The sequence below is a fragment of the Artemia sp. Qi Xiang Cuo genome, chromosome 13 (genome assembly GCF_049724085.1).
Source record: "Artemia sp. Qi Xiang Cuo chromosome 13, ASM4972408v1, whole genome shotgun sequence".
NCBI lineage: Eukaryota > Metazoa > Arthropoda > Branchiopoda > Anostraca > Artemiidae > Artemia > Artemia sp. Qi Xiang Cuo.
In genome coordinates, this window is record NC_142806.1 from 12,350,387 (window position 1) to 12,372,364 (window position 21,978).

The 21,978-nt window shown below is 37.5% G+C and overlaps 1 protein-coding gene across 3 annotated transcripts in view; it reads left to right on the forward strand.

Annotated features, from left to right (window-relative positions):
* Positions 1 to 250: 250 nt before the first annotated feature.
* LOC148944964 (heparan-sulfate 6-O-sulfotransferase 3-like) overlaps positions 251 to 21,978 on the forward strand; it is a 42,751-nt gene continuing 21,023 nt past the window's right edge. Inside the window, exons 1-2 of one of the 3 annotated variants that reach the window (XM_089099416.1) lie at positions 251 to 294; positions 21,041 to 21,307. In XM_089099416.1, coding sequence (XP_088955542.1) covers positions 21,182 to 21,307 — 126 coding nt within the window. In that variant the 5' untranslated portion in view covers positions 251 to 294; positions 21,041 to 21,181. Of the gene's footprint in view, positions 350 to 8,153; positions 8,508 to 21,040; positions 21,308 to 21,978 lie in introns of those variants that run through there. The other 2 variants (XM_089099415.1, XM_089099417.1) reach the window with 2 other exon arrangements.

Genomic DNA, 21,978 nt, shown 5'->3' on the forward strand with positions numbered 1-21,978 from the left:
TTGCCTTTCAACGGCTTCAGTGAATGACTGCTGTCCTAAGTAAATAAAAGGAACAATTATTAGACAGTATATTTGACTTCTATAGTATTAGTGGAATATAGCACATCTTGCTTAAATTCACAATTCATGGTATTCTAGCTTCTGTCCGTTAAGAAGATACATATTTAAATCCCTTAAGCTGGTTTTGGAGAGTTTTGATTTTTCAACTGACTAGAGAGGCATCTGAGTCATAAACATAGCGATTTTCGCAATCAATTTGAAATAATATTGCAAGCTATCGTTCATATTCATTAAGTAGGCTAGTCCTTATTTTCTGTATAGAGAGCATAGTATCTTAAATGCTTTGAAGGTACAAAAGTTACTATGAGTATTATAAACGGAGTTGGTTATTCTGAAAAAAAAAATTATAAATGTTTTTTTGGCCTAAGGTAAACTAGTCTAGAGGATAGCCTAGGCTATTAGCTACTAAGGCCTAGGCTATTGGCCACTAAGACATAGGCCTAGGTATTGTTTTGGTAGTACTATTTTATGTAGCCTGGGGCATAATCTGCTATGAGACAGGGAGGTAACTACCACTCCCAGACCCAAGTTTGCCTCCCCAGCTGATACTTAGTTTCTTGAAAAATCTTGTCAAAAATATGATAAGCCTGCATGATTCATGTATCCACAGCAACAATTCAGTTTTCTTTAGTATATCTTTTCCTTTATGGCACTATATGGCTAATTTTTCAGTTGTCACTGTCATTTTCAGTTGATTTGGAAAAACTAGCTCTAACCTTGTCCCCCCTGATTTTGATGAAATGATAAATTTTTTGCAAATCATATTATTGACTTACAAATAAAGTAAACATACCAATTGATGCCTTTTTATGCTCTTTCCAAATATAATAGTCATTTTTGTTAGAAATGAATTTTACCCCCACCCCTATATATACCAATTCAGGGTATATATTTGCACATTGGGGGGGGGGGGTAAAGTTTAAACTTACCTCTCATTTACATCAGAAATGAAATTTACCCCCACCCTCCCTAATGTGCAAATATATATGCCCATGTCTTGTTTTGAATTAAATGAATTTGAATTAATAAACAACTATGAAATTTAAACAAAAACATGTATTATTTCTCAAGTTTTATTTGTAGTAGTTAAGGCTTATGAGCTGTAAGTTTGCTGAGTTTCTCAAACTTTTAGTGATCATTGCCATAGGGCTATATCTGGGACCATTAGGGGAGAGGTACATTTCCAGAGTGCTTAATATCACATTTGAAAGAAGTAGCATCTCTTATAGGGCAAGTAGAGCTATCAACAGGATAAAGAGAATCTGATTATCAAATGTCTTTTCTCTCTGCATCTAACTTAAACTTTTTGATAGCAATGTTTTGTTGATTCTGATGTATGTAGCCAAATCATGGCATATTAGTGGAAAGCAAGAGCATTGGATCCTGATGTTTAGAAATGGATGTCTCCAAACAATCCTTAATATACACTGGCAAGATCAAGTCTCAAATGTTGAGATTCAAAAAATGACCAAATAGCCTTTTGTGACAAATATCATCTGCCAATGTTGATGGTGATTTCTTGGCCATGTCATAGAACTCCTAAGGCAATCTTGCAATGGCAACCTGTAGGATCAAGAAAGAAGGGTCATCTCAAGAATATGCTACACCACACTTGCAAGTCAGATCTCCACTCTTGTAACATGTTCCTGCAACCCAAGTGGGAAGATATATTGGTGGCAACAGGATATTGCAAAGAATGGAGACTCCTTGTCAATGCCTTTGGCGCTTATGAAGGCACAGGAGGATCTAAGGTTTACTTAGATCCTCCTACTAAATTATTAAGTTTACTAAGATTTGTTATTAAGATAAGTTTATTATAAGGTAAGAATTGTTATTAAAATACTAAGATTTGTTACTAATATAAGTTATTAAGGTTTACTAAGATTTATTGAAAAAAATGACCATGGATTGTCAGTTTAATTTACATATACTGGTCTTTATTCCTTAAAGTTTTAATAACTTTTTATTTATTGAAGTGAAAAAATTAAAAATGTAATTTGTTTTCAGTAAAGTGCAAACTATTTCCTAGTCTTGAGAAGGCATGGGGGTTATCAGCCCTACTCAAGTTAATTTTTGTTTGTCATGAGTTTGACTTGGCTATTTATTGTAATTTCTGTTTGTTTTAAATTCCATTTATTTATTACTAGTCATTTGTGGTAGTTTTACCCTTGGAAGATTACTTGACTTTATTTTTGCCCATTTTTGGCTTAATGGAGCTCTACTTTTCTTTGTGTTTTGTGGAAAAAGTTTTTTAAATTAATTTCTTCTTGTTTTTATTGACATAAGTTTTTTTCATTGAAGGAAAACTATATTTTATATCTCTTGGGTTTTTTCCCATAAGAATCCTTAGTATGGGTTGCTGTTTGTATGTTGGAGAAAATTTTTTACCCATTTTTAATCCTGACAAGTAGTATTTTTTAATTTAATTTTATACTTCCTCAAGTTGACCTTAAAAATAGACCTTAATATCATGCCCAAAAGATTCTATCTATGCTCTTTGACAACCTGGATACACTTACACTCTTTTTATTTATTTAAATTTTAAAGAGCAGAAGTAGTAATTGTGCTAGCCCCAAAAGTTTCAACTTAACACCCCCAGTTGTTTGTGATATATTGCCAAGGTGTCTTATTGGCAACCATATACACAATGCTTTTTGAATTAGTTTTAAAGCAACATTTATTATTATTATTAGGAGGGGGTGTACCCACAATCAGTGAGTCAAGGCTCAGGCCATCATGGCCCATTGCCTTTACATCCCAAATACTAAGCTCTATTTATGGTTGGGGGAGGGACTTATGATGGGTTCAGCCTCCCCACCATTACCATATATCTTGCCAGTTGTTCAACTTCTCCTTCCCTTACTATGTGCTCTAGCTTAACAATAATATTATGAAAGATCTCAAGCTGGTGTCTAATCCTAGCTGGACATTCTTCTAATAGATGCCTTCTTGTTTCCAAAGTGGCCATCTTGCATTTTTGGCATAAGGCAGATTCACCCCTCCCTATTTGGGAAATATTTTTGATAAAATTCCCAATTCTTGTTATGGCTTCTGAACCATTCTTGTCTTGGACCTTTTCAGTCATAGAAAATGTTTAGTCAAGGTAGGGTAGGGTTGAACTTTACCTTAAATCGCATTGTCCAGTGAAATAAGGAAAGATCCTGTAGAGTCGCTGGTCAGTGATGATGGGGAGTCACTGGTTCGGGGGCGTCCCACTCTGTTTTCCAGGGTTTGGTGGACCAAATCTTATCAATGGCAATCTTGAATGCATTGACAGAGGGAGTAGTGACAGCTGCATTGGGAAGACTGTTCCAGGGGCCCACCACTCTATTGGAGAAGTAGGGGTTGCGGAGTCTGCTGTGAGCTCTCTTCCTGAACAGCTTCTTACTATGCCCTCTTGTCCTGAATGATTCGTCAAGTTGTAAAGGACTCTGAGAAGAGGAATCAGCATGCAGTAGCTTGTAAGCCATAATGACATCGCCCCTCTGCCATCTGTAGACGAGTGTTGGGAGCTGTAGCTTGTTCAGGCGGGATGGATAGTTGAGGTTCTTGCATCCATCAATAGCTTTGGTTGCACGCCTTTGAACAGACTCTATTTTCTGTTGGTCACTTATTCAGAGGCGTGGCAACACACATCCCAAACTCCAGCAATGGTCGCACGAGACCCTTGTACAGCTTCGTCATAACTTTAGATGATCTGCTATGTACTGTACACTTAATTATTCCAAGGGTCTGAGATGCTTTGGCAACTGCTGTTTGGGTGTGTTTGTTGAATTTTAATTCTTCATTGACAACTATTCCCAAATCTCTTTCAGCTACCGAGGAACCAATTGATTGTCTAGAGCCATCCCCCCCACTCATATGGTACTGCCACTTCTCATTCTTTTTCCCGAAATATACCGCCTTGCACTTCTGGATGTTAAACTCAAGCTTCCATCAAGCAACTTTGGGAGTAAATCTTTTGTTTCCTTACACCCCACCTTCTTGTGCCATTTTTTTTCTGCTCTCTCATTGCTCCAACCCCTCAATGTCACCTGTGAGCAAATCTGGAAAATTGGGATGATAGGTTCTGGACCATAATATCTCAGTGAGCCTAAGCTACTTCATCTGCCATCTCATTACTCTTTATTCCAGAGTGCTCTGGGACCCAAATCAGAGTAATTTGGTTTCCTTTGTTTGCAAAGCTAAAAGCAACATTTAGTTTTTAAGTATAATGGACCAATTGCATAATTGTGGGATTTGACATGTCCAATATCCCTAGAGACATAGCTTCTGGACTCTTCTAATATGGTTAACAAATTGACTGTCTAAAATTTTTGACTGGATATGTCTGGAAAATTAACAGGCTTGGGAGAAGGGCTGCCTGCCCTCCAATCTCTTTTTCCTTTTAAAAAGGGCACTAGAACTTTTAATTTTAATTGTATTAGCTCCTTTAAAAGTTTTAATGATATTCCTAGCTATTATAGAGTGGTAGTGCCTATGATATTGCTTAAATCCCATTTTAAAAACATGCATGCATACAATTTTATTGTTCAATTGAAACTCCTTAACATTCTCACCTTAATACCCTTAGCATCATTAGTTAAGCAGTGTTCACAAGCCTGTCTAGCTAGAATCCCATGTGTAGACACATGTCTAGCCAGAATTCAATGTCTAGGCAGTAACCATTCACAAGTAAAATTTGCTGCTTAGATAAAACTACAAATTGTCATTTCTAACCAATCAAGAGAGCTTATGCTGGCAAAACTTTCAAAATTGTAATCCCTATTTTTACTCTCACAAGATACTGGATGAGATAAGCAAAACAGTTGCCTTAGTGTGCTTCACTATTATGTTTGGTGTTGCATATTTGCCTAAAATGAAAAAAACAATTAATGTGAAAACAAAAATTAAATTTCAGTTTAAAAATGTAAACAAAAATGATGAAAATAGTGGAACTTGACACCAATGTCTAGCCAAGCGCCTTGTCTAGCATGTCTAGCTAAGCGCCAAATTTTACTTGTGAACAGTTGTTGCCTAGAAATTGAATTCTGGCTAGACACATGTCTAGACATAGGATTCTAGTTAGACATGCTTGTGAACACTGCTTTACTGGTAAGGGTAGGATTAATACACATAGTGCCTTCTGGCTAATTCAAAATTTGCACCAGTGCCTTCTGGCTAATTCAAAATTTGCACCAGTGCCTTCTGGCTAATTCAAAATTTGCACCAACTAACCCTTAAATGTCTAACTTAATATTGTGAGCAGTGTTTGAGATGTTGCTTTGTCGCCTTTTTGAAAATCCACATGCTCATAGTTTGTTTTGATTTATTTCAACATCCGCCTAAATATTCCTTAAAAGCTTCACCTTAATGTCCTTAGCTTGCACAGTAGCAATAGTTGTAGCAATGTTAGTAGCGGTATGCACATAGCAACTTTGGTTTTTTCAATATTGCCTTAAACACACATTGCAAGTTTCAATTTAATACCATCAGCCATTCCTGAAGCATTTCTGATATTTCCTCTTGACAACCTTTGTGGGCATAGTGTGTTTTGATTTAGTTCTATACAGTTTCAATATGTCCCAAATTTTTGCCTTAATACCATTAGTTTTAATAGCAGTAATAGTAAGAATAGAAATAATAGTTGTAGCCTTAGCTTTAATGGCAGTAGTAGTAGTTCCCACACCAAACGGCTCCTAAGATATTGCTGTTAAGCCCTTTTTTTTACAACCTGCATACAGATGGCGTGTTGTGATTAAGTGTATCTCCCCCCTCAAAATTCCTTGGAAATTTCACCTTTGTATCCTTGGGCATAGTTGTAATAGTAGTCCCAGTAGTAGTATTGATATTACTATTAATAGCAATAGCAGTAGTACTAGTAAAGGTAGTTGTATTAACACATTGACTTTTGGTCAGTAGAACAACCCTCTCATCAAGTCCTGGAAGTTTCAGTTTAGTAGAATTAGCCATTGCTATGACATTGCTGATATATTATTTCAGAAACGCATCCAGGATTTTTGTTTGAGGGGGGGGGGTTTACTAATTTTTTTTTTTGGGGGGGGGGGTGGGGTACACAAAAAACCTCAAAATGCGCATACAAAATTTGTTTATGTCCATTTTTGTTACGTTTTTACGAGTCAAACAAACATTTTGGGGGGGGGGGTTCAAACCGGGTAACCCCCCCCCCCCCTGGATATGACCTTGTATTGTTTTGATGACCTGTATGCTCATATACTTCCTGAAATTTTCATCTCAATGCTCAGCCTTAAAAGTAGTTGCAATAGAAGTAGCAGTAGTAAATGTAGCAGTGATAGTAGTATTAGCGGTAGTGTGCTCATATAGCCTTTTGGTTAGATGATGCTCCCCTTTAGGTATTCTCTGAAAGTTCCAGCTTAAAACCCAAATCAATTCTTGAGATATGCTCTTTTGACAATAAATATGCACATAGCATCTTTTGATTCTCCTCAATATTGTAACTGGAGTAGCGTGGTAGTGGTAGTTGTAGAAGTAGCGGTAGCATGCAAATATTGACTTTTTGATAATCTTGCTTATTATTTCCTGAAAGTTCCAAATTAATATACTCAGTCATTTTTGAGTTATGTCGCTTTTGAAAATCCAACTACACATAACATGTTTTGATATAGCTCAATACTACCCTCAACATTCCCTGAAACGCTCACCTGAATGCCCTTTGTCTTGTTGGAAAGTAAAGTTCAAACATGTATACCTTTCTCAATAACATATAGTATATGTAAACAATGAATGATATTGCCTAACTTATAACCCTTGCCCTGGGGACTGTGGGGAGGTTGACATCCCCAAAGGCACAATTATTGGACCTTTCAATAATGATGAATAAAATAGCCCTCTTACAATTTTGATCAGATGTATTCTGGGGAATTATGGGTATGGGGGGGGGCTGATTGCCCTCCATTCAATTTTGATTCTTTCCCAATTTTGATCAGATGCATTTGGAGAGAAGAAGATGTCAGGGGGGGGGGGGAGGAGGCTAGTTCCTCTTAATCATGTTTGACTTTTAAAAGGGAACTAGAACTGTAGATTTCCAATCAAATCAGCATCCTCGAAAGTTCAAACAGCCACCCCTTCCATAAAAATTATATATAGGGGAAAACTGGGTACCCTGGGACATGTTCAGCTTCAAGATATATATCTCAGGCACTTTTGACTTGATTTTACTGAATCAACCAGCTCTGAATAGCCTAATCATTTGCCATTTTAATATAACTTTTTCATTTTTTATAATTTATAACAGAGCTTGAGCCCATTTGTTTTCTGAATGCACTGGTTTAGTCCCATAGTACCCATGAGCTGGGAACTATGGGACAGTTGCATGGTACTTTGGGACACAGTTGTAGATACAATTTTAGTTTCAGTTATTAAGAAAGATACAAAACATGTAAAAACTTTTCAGTTTCAAATCAGAAAGGTAGGCACTACAGCAACATAATTTTGCCAGTTTATCTCATTCAACCAAATATCTAGATAGATCAATATAAAAAATAATCTTCTTTGAAACGCGTTCATTCCCACCTCAGAGCCTAGGAATTTGAAGACTTAATTTGACCTCTCCAGTATCCACAAAGGCCTCACCTTTTTCACCAGGGAACACAAACTTCCAAGATGGGAGTTGCCTTTTCAGGAAGTTGACAAAGTGACCATAACCTAGTTCTTCTGGGACCTCATCAGTATAAAATTTTGAACACTTCTTGCCTTTGTACTCTACAAAAACGAAACCACCAGGTTTTATTGCATCTATTTTGTTTTGCTCCATAGCAGCCCTTAGGTCTTCAGATCCGAAATAGTCTTTTGAGTTATTGTCACAAACAGTATCCTGCTCCTCTTCACTTATGTCACTGAGGTTATATATATTTTTGGTCATGCCTTTTTTTTGGCTTGTGTTTTCGATTCTTGCACAAGGATCCTGTCTCCTTTCAGTTTCTGCAGCATGAATAGCATCTTTCACCAGTGTAGATGTAAGTACCTTTGACTGAACAGGTTTTCTGCCTCCCTTCTGATTTGCAGCTTCTCTCTTTGGTAGTGGAGCTATATCTTCTCGTTGAACAAGTAAGGACCTGGATAAATTTTGAAACTGGCAAGACAAGTCACCCAAAACTCTATCAGTCTCTGGCAAATCATCCTCACATGCAATCGACTGTTCCTCTGGTGTAGGAGGAGGTGCTCTACTTTTAGTTTGCAGTGCTGGGAGAGAATCACTTTCTTGCCAGACATCAGTGTCAAAAGGGAAGATACCAGGGTTTGAAAACCCACTGACAATGTTTGTGGGAGTGAATACTTTCCAGAAGGATTTTCCAAGCAACTGACGTATTTCGTACTCAGTCACTGCTCTGCCAGGGTAAGATCTCAGCCACTTCTCAATTGCTTGACACCAGTAAGTTTTTAGAGGGCCATGAGGTTGCAGTTTTGAAGATGTATGTGGTGGAAAGGTAAGTAGATTTATTCCTACTCCTTTAGCATACAACACTGCATCATAACTTGTTTGGCTCTCATGGTTATCATCCATAGAGCTAATGTGTCTATCGCCCTCCTTAAGCTCCTAAATAAATTTAGCGTCCCCCCTTCCCACTCGTTAGGATTACTAACAGCTCGTAAGTATTTGGGTGCCCTATGACACAATGCACTAGACGTGGCCTAAGGTAACGTGAACCAAATGTCTCAGAGTACCCGTTAGGCACTGTTCTAGAAAAAAATTGCTTCTCTACCAGTAGATGTCCAGCGGCGAAATTGAAGAATATACCAACAGAAAGCCAAGAAATCTTAAATAACTTCAAAATCTTGCACACTGAATTTTTTTTTAATGCACAGAAAAACTTCTCACCTGAATAATTCGAAAAAAAATTCATCTAAGAGCCATCATTTTTGTCCAAGGTTTTAGCGATAGATGGCAAACGCAATGCGCCTAGACAACTTTGTTTTATCCCGTATTTTCTGTCGGAAGTGCACATGTTTCAACGTACCCTTGTCCGAACGTACCCACTTCTCCCCTACCCCCAGGGCACAACTTAAAACCCTTACCCCCTGATTCTGGGGGGTTTTGTCAACCCTGAAGGCCTTGTTATATGACCTTTGGACTATTTTTGAACAAATGGTTATCAGAAAATTTCTCTTGGATGCATTTTGGGAAAATATGACGTGGGGAGGGGGTTGCTGCCCTCTGATCACTTTGACTCTTAAAAAGGGCACTAGAACTTCTGACTTCAAATGCAATGAGCCCCCTTTGAATTTTATACAACCACCCATTCTATAAAAACCTTACGCCCACAGGGCTCAACTTACACCCTTTGCCCTGAAGGCTGTGGGGAGAGGGGGGAGGTGTCTTCCTCAAAGGCATAATTTCCAGACCTTTCAACTACGCAAAACAAAATGGCTATCTCAAAATTTTGATTCGGTGTATTTGAAGAAATTATGGGCGTGGGGAAGGAGGGCACTGGTTGCCCTCCAATCACTTTTGACTATTAAAGAGGGCACTAGCCCTTTCAGTTTCCAATCGAATGGTCCCTCTCTGAAGTTTCTACGACAACAAATGGCCATTCCAAATTTCTATCAGATGCATTTTGGGAAAATATGATATGTGTGTCTGTGTTGGGGAGGGTATGTACTCTCCAATTACTTTGACTCTTAAAAAGGGCACTAGAAATTCGTATTACTAATCCAATGAGCCCCCTCCAAAGCTTATACAAACACCCTTTCTATAAGAAAAAACCTTTATGCCCCCAGGGCATAACTTACGACCTTTGCCCTGAGGGCTGTGGGGAGTTGTCCTCTTCAAAGATATAATTTCCGGACCTTTCAACTATGCTGAACAAAATGGCTACCTCAAAATCTTGAATGGATGTGTTTGGGGAAATGATTGGCGGGGGGGGGCTGGTTGCCCTCCAATTACTTATGACTATTAAAAAGCATACTAGAACTTGCAATTTCCAATTGAATGAGCCCCTTTGAAGTTTCTATGTCAACCCCTTCTATGACAATCCCTTCTATACAAAGTGCTTAGGTCTAAACAAAAATATAATAAATATATACATAATACATTGTGCCCATTAGGAAGCGATTTTGTGCTGCCAATGGTATATACCTTTTTGGATTGCCGTTGTTTCTGAAAATAAATAAATACAAATTAAGAAATTGAAAACGGTTCAAAAAAGAAATAAATTTGAAAAATAGCAAAGAAAATGTTCTTAGCGCGCCAGTAGTTGATTGAATACTGATATGGTAGTGCCTGGAGAAATGGGAGCATACTAGTAAAGAGTCCATTGCCTTGTGGGGTGAAACAGCAACTAGGTAGTATTACCCCACTTACCAGGGTAGTATCGTAGGCAGCGCAATAGCGCTGCCTAAGTTAAGAATGATGTTGGCAAAATGTATTATTTTTTTTTTGTTCGTTTTAGACCAGGGTACTTCGTATGGAAGGTGTTGTTGTAGAAACTTGGAAAAGGGCTCATTTCGATTGGAAATTTGAAGGTCTTGTGACCTTTTTAATAGTCAAAAGTGATTGGAAAGCAACTAACAGCCCTACCACGTCCACTATTTACCTAGACACATCCACTCAAAATTTTGAGATAGCCAATCGATTCAATGTAGCTGAAAGATCTAACAATTAAGTATTTTATGAGGACACTCCCCCCACAGTCCTCAGGGCACGGGTTATACTTTATGGCCTGGAAGCATAAAATGGTTTTTATTGAAAGCTTTGTCGTAGAAACTTCAAAAAGGGCTCATTAAATTGGAAATTCAAAGTCCTAGTGCCCTTTCTAATAGTCGAAAGTGATTTGAGGGCAACTAACCCCCCTCTCATGCCCCCCATTTCCCAAAACACTTCCAATCAAAATTTTGAGGTAGCCATTTTGTTTAACGTAGTTGAAAGTTCTGGAAATTAGGTCATTGAGGATGAACCCCCCCTCCCCCTACAGACCTCAGGGCGATGGTTGTAAGTTATGTCCTGGTGGTATATGCGGCTTTTATAGAAAGGGTTGTTGTAAAAACTTCAAAAAGGGATCATTCAATTGAAAATTGAAATGGCTAATGCCCTTTTTAATAGTTGAAAGTGATTGGAGGGCAACTATCCCCCTCTCACGCCCATCATTTCCCCAAACACATGCAATCAAAATTTTGGGATATCGATTTTGTTCAACGCAGTTGAAAATTCTGGAAAGTAGGTCCTTGAGGGTGATAAACCCCTCAGAGCCCTCAGGGCAAGGGTTGTAAGTTATGCCCTGAGGGCATATAAGGTTTTTATAGAAAGTGTTGTCGTAGAAATTTCAAGAAGGACTCATTTGATTGGAAATTGAAAGGGCTTGTGCCCTTTTTAATAGCCGAAAATGATTGGAGGCAGCTACCCCTCTCACACCCACCGTTTCCCAAAGCACATTGAATCAAAATTTCAATACAGCCATTACCTTAAACATATTTGAAAGTATCGTGAAATTGGTCTTTGAAAAATACAGACCCCCAACACCCCTCAGAACTAGTGTTTCAATTTACTTCCTGGGTGCGCGTAAGGTTTTTATAGATAGCGCAACCGTAGAAACTACCAAACGACCTCTTGCGGTTAAAATTTGTAAGGGCTAGTTCCGTTTCTAATAGTCAAAAGTGAATGGAGGGCAACTAACCCCCCTCTCACGCCTAACTATTTCTCCAAACACATGCAATCAAAATTTTGAGATATCCATTTTGTTGAACGCCGTTGAAAGTTTTGGAAATTATGTCTTTGAGGATGACAAACCCCCCGCACCCCTCAGGGCAAGGGTTGTAAGTTATGCCCTTGGGCCATATAAGGTTTTTATAGAAAGCGTTGTTGTAGAAACTTAAAAAAGGTCTCATTCGATTGGAAATTGAAAGGACTAGTGCCCTTTTTAATATTAGAAAGTGACTGGAGGGCAACTAACCTCCCCCCTCACGCCCACCATTTCCCCAAACACATCCAATCAATATTTTGAGATAGTCATTTTTTTCAACGTAGTTGAGAGTTAAAGAAATTAGCTCTTTAGGGATGACGACCTCCCCAGCCCTCAGGGTAAAGGTTGTAAATTATGCACAGGGGGCATATAAAGTTTTTACAGGAAGCAGTGTTGTAGAAACTTAAAAAAGGGCTCATTCGATTGGAAATTGAGAGAGCTAGTGCTCTTTTTAATAGTCGAAAGTAATTGAAGGGCAACAAACCTCCCTCTCATCTCCATTATTTCCCCAAACCCATCCAATCAAAATTTTGAGATAACCATTTTGTTCAACGTAGTTTAAAGTTCTGAAAATTAGGGAATAGATTGCGAGGTGTTAATGTCCCTAGTCAAAATTTGTAATAAGTATTCAATGTATTTTTAGTTCCGTAATTCTTTTTATCTATAAAATTTGGTCTCCTTATGGGGGCACCACTTTTCGGGTTATTAGCGAAGACTTATGTAGAACACCTTGAAAATTGGGCCTCAAATTCATACTTTTTAAAACATGTCTATTGGGGGCGTTACATGGATGACGTAATATCGCTCTGGAATTATGGAGAAAATGAATTCAGGGGCTTTCTAGATCACCTTAATACATATGACCGAAATTTACAATTTACCTTAGAACTCTGAAAATGCAAATAAATTACCGTTTCTGGATGTATTAATTATGCGTAGCATTGATAAACTGGATTTTAGAATTTACAGGAAACCCACACAATATAACAGATATCTACATTTTAAATCTAATCACCCCTACAAGTTAAAAGAGCTGTTGTTACATCTCTTGTCGATCGTACCCTACACATTTGCTCTGAATCTCATATCACAGATTAACTAAATTTTATTAGAGACATACTTTTGGAAACAGTTATCCTATAATACAATTAGCCAAAGATTGGCAAGACACTCCCGTAAAATCAAGGGTCTTTTAACATGTGAAGTTCCCGCCAAGCCCTCATATAATTTACCTTCCATATATTCCAAAAGTCACTACAAGTTTAAAAAAGTGCACACAAAATAATTTTTATGTAGTATTTACTAATAATTTTAAAACCATGAATCTCCTGAACTATGGTAAAGATATTACCTTAAATTACCTTAAATCACAGCTTGGAGTGAAATAAGGACTTTCGATCCTGTTGAATCACTCCTTATAATGACTGTTGTAGTTGGTTAAGTTCTGGTGGAAGATTCTGGTGCTTCCCAGTCAAACTTCCATGGTGTATCTTTCCACTCAGCATCCAGATGGCGTTTGAAAGCATCTGTTGATTCAGCAGCCACAGTGTCCTCCTTGAGGTTATTCCAGAGGTTCTCAATCCGATTCGAGAAGAAATTGCATCTTGCTCCAGTTGTAGCGTGATGTTTGCGGCACTCCGCAAACATCACGATTGGCAAAGATTGGCAAGACACTCCCGTAAAATCAAGGGTCTTTTAACATGTGAAGTTCCCGCCAAGCCCTCATATAATTTACCTTCCATATATTCCAAAAGTCACTACAAGTTTAAAAAAGTGCACACAAAATAATTTTTATGTAGTATTTACTAATAATTTTAAAATCATGAATCTCCTGAACTATGGTAAAGATATTACCTTAAATTACCTTAAATCACAGCTTGGAGTGAAATAAGGACTTTCGATCCTGTTGAATCACTCCTTATGATGACTGTTGTAGTTGGTTAAGTTCTGGTGGAAGATTCTGGTGCTGCCAAACTTCCATGGTGTATCTTTCCACTCAGCATCAAGATGGCGTTTGAAAGCATCTGTTGATTCAGCAGCCACAGTGTCCTCCTTGAGGTTATTCCAGAGGTTCTCAATCCGATTCGAGAAGAAATTGCATCTTGCTCCAGTTGTAGCGTGATGTTTGCGGATTCGTCTAAGGTGTCCTCGTGTTTTGTGGGAGGTGTCGATCTCCAGGATCTCATTTTCTCAATTGGTTGAGAGGAGTTTGTGCGCCTGGATCATGTCTCCACGTTTCCGTCTGTATACTAAGGAGGGGAGGTTGAGTTCCTTCAGCCGTTCACTGTATGTCTTGTTTTCCATGCCGACAATCATCTTAGTGGCCCTTCGTTGGATTTGCTCAAGAACTGCCTTGTCCTTTTTGAATCAAGGGGTGGCCAGTATCGTCCCCACCTCCAGTGTAGGTCTTACTAATCCTTTGTAGAGTTTGGTGATTACATGTTTACTCCTACTGGTGATGATGTGTATGATGATGCCTAGGGCTCTACTAGCATTGGCTGAGATTTTCTGTGAGTGGGAGCTGAATTTCATCCGGGAGACAACAATTATGCTAAGGTCACTCTTCTCCTGGACATCCTCAATTGTGTGGTGACTTCCAGAATTTTGGGTCATGAGGTACTGATGTTTGGGGTTTTTGTGTCTGAACTGTATGACCTTGCATTTTTCTGCGTTGAATTCCAGCAGCCATCTTTTGACCCAGGAGCACATGTGGTTGATTGGATGGAAGAAGAGGTGTTGGCAGGACCTATGAGTTTCAAATCATCCGCATATAGGGTGGTTTTGTTGCTGGTGATGACGGGTAGCTCATTTATGTAGATGTTGAACAGGGTGGGGCCCAGGACGCTGCCCTGGGGAACCCCACTAGTGACTTTGATTTCGTCAGAAAGGACATGGCTGTTTGGTCCAGTTATCACTTTCACTTGCTGTGTTCTGTCCCTCAGAAAGTCCTCTGTCCAACTGACCACTTGTGGACTAACAGATAGAGTAAGTAGCCTGTGAATGAGGTATCGGTGACAAACCTTGTCACCGATAACCCCAGTTACACGCCAAAGAGGGGTTTATCAAATACCATGTGACTGTGACAGCTACTATGTTGTTAGAACCCATCAAAATTTAGAAAAACGCCTACACCAACACAAAGATGACATTACTAAAGCCTTAAATTCTAATAGTACAAATATTTCTTTTGATTCTGCTTTAAACAGTCATATCTATGATAGCCCTAGCCATAAAATGCTTTTTGAAGATACTTGAATTATTAGCAATGATTTAGGCATAAAACAGGTTGTTTGAGAGGCAATTGAAATTAAGATCAAAATAAATAGTAATATTTCTTCAAATAGGGATTTGGGGGAATATTCGCTTAATGCCTTATATACAAATTTAATTAGAAATCATTTAACTAACTATATTAAAAAAAAACAGTAAACAATTCCACTCAACCTGTTACGGATAGACCTTCTAGGCTGGCTGCCAAAAAGGCAAGATTAGCTTTAAGATCTTGTCTGTAAGTGTTTTTTATTCCATTTGAATGTACTGTCTTTTTTCACTTCGCTTGGTGTACCAGTCCTGGTTGAACTTCTTTGAAGTAATGACGCTAGGGCAGTTTTAAAAATTTGTAATTTTTTTTTCAGTTTTAATGATTGAATATTAATGTGTTTCTTTGATATTGGTTTTTTCTTCGTTTGTTTTGCTGAGGACGGCCCTTGGATATAGGGTCGGTTTATTCATTTTAAGTTGCATTCCCCTGTCTTATATAAAAGTTTTCCTGTTTTCACTTTTAAAAGTGAAATGTTTACACTTTTATAACTTTAAGAAATCAAATATTAATTAAGATTTTCAGCAATAAATATCAGCATACGTATATTAAACTTATGCCCTAAGGGCATGTATGGTTCTTATGAAAGGGATGCTCGTATAAACTTCATAGAGGGCTCATTTGATTGGAAATTGAAAGTTCTAGTTCACTCTTTTAGAGTGAAGAGATTTAAGGGCAGCTAGCCCCCCCATGTGATTTTTTCCACAAACCCATCCGCTAGAAATTTTGAGATAGCCAGTTTTTTTGAAAATTGTTAAAAAATTAGATAACAAAAACTCCGGTGTCAACACAACCCCCCCAGGGCCTAAGGAGTAGGCATTGTAAGTATTGTCCTGGGGGCATGCACAATTCATATGAAAGGGATGCTTGTATAAACTTTAGAGAGGGCTCATTTGATTGGAAATTGAAAGTTCTAGTTCACTTTTTAAGAGTCAAAAGATATCCGAGGGCAACTACATGTTTTTCAGTAAATTCATTTGAATTTTTTCAGTGAAATACAAATTATATTCTGGCTTTCAAAAAGCATGTGATTTAGAACCCTAGTCATGTTAATTTCTGCTCATTTTGAGTTTGAGTCTGTTATGTATTTTAATTTCTGTTTGTTTTGGGTTTCATTTATTTATTGATTCTGAATTGTGATAGTTGTATGCTTGGTACATTATTTGATTGTATTTTTGTTCATTTTTGGTTTAATGGAGTTCTTTACTTTTTTTGAAAAACTTATTTTGTGGAAAAGGTTTTTTTTAAATTAATTATTAGTAAAGATGGTGGATGCGGAGACAATGTAAAAAGTAGAACAGCCAAGGTGCAGAACTTTTTTGTAATTGAAAAATTTTGGAAGAATATATTGGAAGCCAGTAGTGACAGTGGTGAAGTATTGCGCTGAAACACGGCTTTGAAAGGCTAAAGAGGACATGTGTACTGGTTTGGCGAAGCCTACATATCAAAAGTTGCTGACTCAAATCCAAATTTATTGAGATAGGTAGTACAACTATCTTCAAAGAATTTTGCCAGTCTTATGAGTAGGAAAGCACTGGAGGTAGGGACTTGAATATACCTCTCCAGGCACAAAACTTAGATTTGTATTCAGTCTTGAAAGTTTCATTCACAGGCACTAGAATCTCTGAGGCAGTGATAAGCTGATAAGCTGCCGCTTTGACCTTTGCAAACACTATTAAGAAAATTTAGTGCATAGAGTTTAATTAACCTTCTGAGGGCGCAAAGTTTTTCTTTGTGAAATCCTTTGTCTTTGTGACATTTTCTTGTCTCTGTGTAAATATTGTGACAATATATTTTGTCTTTTTGACAGTTTTATTGTCAGAAGGAATCATTGCTCCTACTTGATGGAAATGCCAAAATAAATCATAAGTTTTTTCTTTGGGTGCAAAGTTTTTTCTTTGTGAAGTCCTTTGTCTTTGTAACAATTGTTTTGGTTTTGTGTGATAATTTGTTTTGTCTTTGTGACAATATTATTGTCAGAGGGAATCATTGCTCCTACCTGATGGAAATACCAAAACAAATTTAAAATTTTTCCTTTGGGTGCAAAGTTTTTTCTTTGTGAAGTCCTTTGTCTTTGTAACAATTGTTTAGTTCCTGTGTGATAATTTGTTTTGTCTTTGGGACAATGTTATTCTCAGAGGGAATCATTGCTTCTACCTGCTGGAAATACCCAAATAAAGTATAAATCTAATATTTTGTACAATAATATGTTTTTCCTGAAGAGAAAGTAGGCATATGGTTGAACCTTCCCCCTCTGTAGGGGAAATGGTTAGTTGATGTGCATGTATGGTGATGTTGATTCATCATAGAGAAACTTTAATCTATATACGCAATTTATAAGTAGATCCTACTTTCCCCTAACCAACCTTTTTCTAACTCTGCTCTTTAAAGAAAAAGTTCAATTGAAAAGCTTTTTCTTCTTAAAAAAGAACCATTTCTCTGCCAAATCCTGCATTAAAAAAATAACTATCCATTAACTTGTTTCACTCTCAGGGAATGGTTTTGTTTTTCCTGTCCTCACTAGCTGCTAATTGACCATTCAACCCAGATAATTTTCCCTGCGTTCTGGGAATTTCAAACTTGTTCATTGCTAAGGGCCATACTAAGCATACTCACAAAACCAACAGAAGTGGGACATATCCCCTGCAGCTCCATGATCATGTACCCTAAATTATTCGTTCTTCATACCCTAAATTATTCGTTCTTCATAGACACATTTTAGTAGAAGAGATTGGCATGCTGTAGGGGTGCCGGTTGGGTGGGATGGGGTAATGGCTCCTTTAGATTTGGAAAAATAGTTTTTCGTATTTTCATTGAAAGATACAAAATGTATCAAAGCTGCTTACTTCCTCCTATATTTTTTAAATACGTATTTCTGAATATGTATTTTAAAAATTGGAAAAAAAAATCCTTGTCCTTCCCTTCCCATCTAAGCTTTATTTAATTGGTGTCCCTTATATATTGGATCAGGTTAACATTGGAATTGTATCAAGAATTTAAATCTTTATGACTGGAGATACAAACTAGGCATGGGCGTAGGGAACGGGGGGCAGGGGAGGGCAGCTGCCCCCCCCCCCCAAACTTCAAATTTACGCTAAACATTAACGAGAACTTCTCGTATATTGGAATTTTTTGTTGGATGTTATCTGGTAAATGGTTAAAAAAGCTGGAGACAAACAGAAATTTCCAAATATCGCTTGCGATATCAACATTTACGTTTCGATCTTCAATATTGATTTTCGGTCCGATATATAGATGGGAGATTGGCCCACGATCGGCTGATTTTGACTTGTTTAATTCTCTATGAGTTGATTCAAGCGATAAGAAGTTGTTGAGCATGCCAAAGCAAAAGTAACTCATTCAACACCACCCTTGAAAGGCAATTAGAAATACTCCGCTATTTTTCCACCTGGATGCCTCTCTATCCAAGTAGTCAAGAATACCAAACCGTGGCCACTGCGGTACAGTTTCGGCCGTCTTTGGCTCACGTTGTGCCACTGAATAAAGAAAAAGGAAAGTAACCAGGGGAACATTAAAGCTTGTTTTTCAGCTATAAAATTAAAAAAGAATATGGTCAGCATAAAAAATTACAAAATGAATTTCATTAAGGTTTAAAAAAAAACTGAAGAGTATTAATTTCTAAGTATACATTGACTGATCAACATCAAAAGTAAGCCGCTCCGCTAATCTTGGTGTTCTACCTGTCAGTGGTGGCAGTTTTATTTTAACTTCTGTCTTTAAGACAATATACATCTCGTCAGTTAGCGCAAAGTCTCTTGCTCCAGTCTCCTTCCAAAAGTGGACCTTAAGTTCTTCAGTTGCTACTTTTTCAAATGTCTTTTGGTCTGAAAATGTGTTTATATAGGCCTCGCTCCAAGTGGTCAAAGAAAGCCCCTACACTGTGACGGTTGAAAGCAGTTGTCCGTCATAGGCTTGTACTTTCTGGCGTTTTTACTGATAAGGCAATCCATAAAACAACGGTACCAATCTTTACCTGTAATTCCTCCACTGTCTCCACTGCCTTTGCATTTCCGTTATCCGGTAGGCCTACTTTTATACTCTTAATAATGGCATAAGTGTAGACAAATTTACACGCTTCCATGGGAATACAGTCGAAAGCATATCAGCTATCGTTTTCAAGTAAGTTTTTAGTCCTTTTTTTTGTTCCTCTGTAAATATTTATCATGTGTTGTAACAGGGTGTAAGGAAACTTAGGTCCAGAGTTTTTAGAGGGATATTTAGCTTCTCAACTTTTTTTTATGTAGTCTTGCAGCGTTCCTCTAGGGACAGCCATGGCACTTCTATAGAATCCAACTGACTTCTTGTAGAATAAGACAGAAACAACTACTATTTTATTTTCTTCTGGATCACAGCCACCTTTCTTTCTTTTCTCTTCTGTTTTACTTTTAAGCATTTTTTCTTGAATGAAATTTAACAGGAAAAAATGGAACTTAATTTCACCTACTGTTCTGAGAGGATTAAACAACGACAGAATTAACACAGTTTTGGGTTTTAAGCTTGCCCTCAACCTTTAAATATGCTGTTTACACAGCCTTTACAAGCATAGCCCACCTTTGGACACCTTGGTAGGGCATGCGGAATTTACCCCAGGTATTGTGGCCGAACATGGGAGTTTGCTATCCCGCAGGATGAAAAAATACTAACAGCAAAATGGCAGGCACGTCTTGGAAGCTGGCAAAAACAGGCAAATAATAAGAGAATACAGTGTGAGTTTTCAACGCGAGTTTTCTAGTATTCGTAATTAGGCATAGGCTTTCAAACAAAATTGAACAAAATTCCAGAGTTAATCACCTTAAAACCTGATCCAATCTGATATTTTTGGTAGAAGTATTAATTAAGGTCAGACATTTTAAAAACATAAACTGCCATCTGTCAGAGCTTTTATAATCCACCCGAAGCCCCATAGGTTCTTATATTGAAACCGTTTGCTTTGGCTAAACGTGGGCCAGTCTCCCCTATACCAATTTTGATATTTAATTTTGCACACCTATAAACTTTTGAACTGAATTCTTAGAAGAAGCTGTTATCTAACCATAATTTGATTTGTGTCAAATCGCTTATATGGTGTTTATATTTTCTGGAAATTGGAAGTTGGATAGTGGGTCTCTTATATTACACTGTTGCAGGAAAAGTAGAACATGGAAAATGTTAAAGGCCGAGTTTTAGAGAAATATAGAATGACTAGTTTCTAAAGACCTTTATTCAAAGGACCTTGGGAAGTATTAGTAAGACCCCTCCCTCCCCCCTCCATCACAGAAGCGGCTGCCCCCCTCTACACAAGATGCTGCCTACGCCCATGAAACTAGGTCCATGACAACATGGCAAAATTGAAGCCTTTTTTTGTATTACAAAACCTTGCTTAACATAACGTGGCTGGGCTGACTTGACCACATTGCTGTATTCTTTTTTTTTAATTTTATTTGTAGGTTTGGTTCCCCCGTATAAATTCCTGCAGATTTTTTGCCTTTGCTCTCTCCCAAAAATAGTATTTTTTGTTTTTCTTAATAGTTCCACCATCTTTTTTTTCTTTTCCCATATTATTTTGTTCAATGCTTTATTTAATTTTTTTTTGTACCTGAGTTAGATTCCAGTCATAGTTTGGCGTATTTTGTATTTCGAAAGAAATTGAAAAAATTTGCGTATTGCGATATTTTGAAAAAATTATAATACAATGGGGTGGAAGCATGTCGTAAGGAACGATTAAAGGGAAATTGTAACTTCTTGCGAGGGTGTAAAGAGGAAGGCTTTGAATAAATTGGGATGGAGGAGGAGTGTGCGTAGCTTTGTTGGCCTCAATTGCCTTGGTATTGCAGTAAGTTGTTAGTAGTAGTAGTATAATACCTTTTGTTGACAAATCTCTGCTTTTTATGACATTTTTTATTTCACATTTAACCCATTGAGTAAATACAATCAAAACTAACTTTAATGGAGTGTCTTTTTATAGAGAAGTTTCTAAGAGATGGGCATAGAAATGCCAAGACAAAGTGGTTTTAAAGATAGACGAAACGAATGAGAGTAAACCCTCAACATCTGACACTAAACATGACAACACTGTGACTGACTCCACTTCAGTGTACCCTTGACAATGGGCCTGTGTGGATATAGCTTGCGAATACGTTTTTTTGCCTTCTTATGTATTGGACTCTCTGTCCTGGGTATCCTGATTGGGTCTTATTGTGGTGACAGATATTGCTCCAAAAGTGATTTAAAGGTATGTTTACAGAAGTTGAAACCCGATTTATGTTGTAGATTGTGTTTGGTGTAGCAGGATGATACATATTCAGACCTTAAAAAATGAAAAATTGTTTTAAACAAATGCATGGTTTCTATTTGTAGTAGCTATTCAATAATTTGTTTCAATTCGTGTTACCTTGAACTGTTTTAAGAAATATATATATCATACTGTTTTTCATCCTTTTATTGTTTATGGCTGCTTTATTGTTTTTATTGTTTATGGCTGCTTTTATTGTTTATGGCTGCTTTTATTGTTTATGGCTGCTTTATTTATGCATCTAATTTTTCTTTAAATACTAAAAGACTGCAGATTCTTCAGAATAAGGCGCTTCGAGAACTGGGTGAGTTTGTTCAGTATGAGCACACGCGTGAATGTTTTATGAGTTTTAGAATTTTAAATATTCATCAGGTGAAGGACCATCAGGCGGGAGTCTTTACTTACCAAGTGCTTAATAGATTATCTCCTGAATATTTTAGAGATATTTTAAGTTTAATTCTGATTATCATCATCATAGGACTAGAGGTCGTGGAAGCTTAGTCTCAGAAGTAAGGAGTACGAGTCGATCCAGTTTTGTAATTAAAAATTATGCAGTTAATTTGTGGAATGGTTTCCCGGAGACCATTAGGGAGTCAGAAAACCAGTTTCAG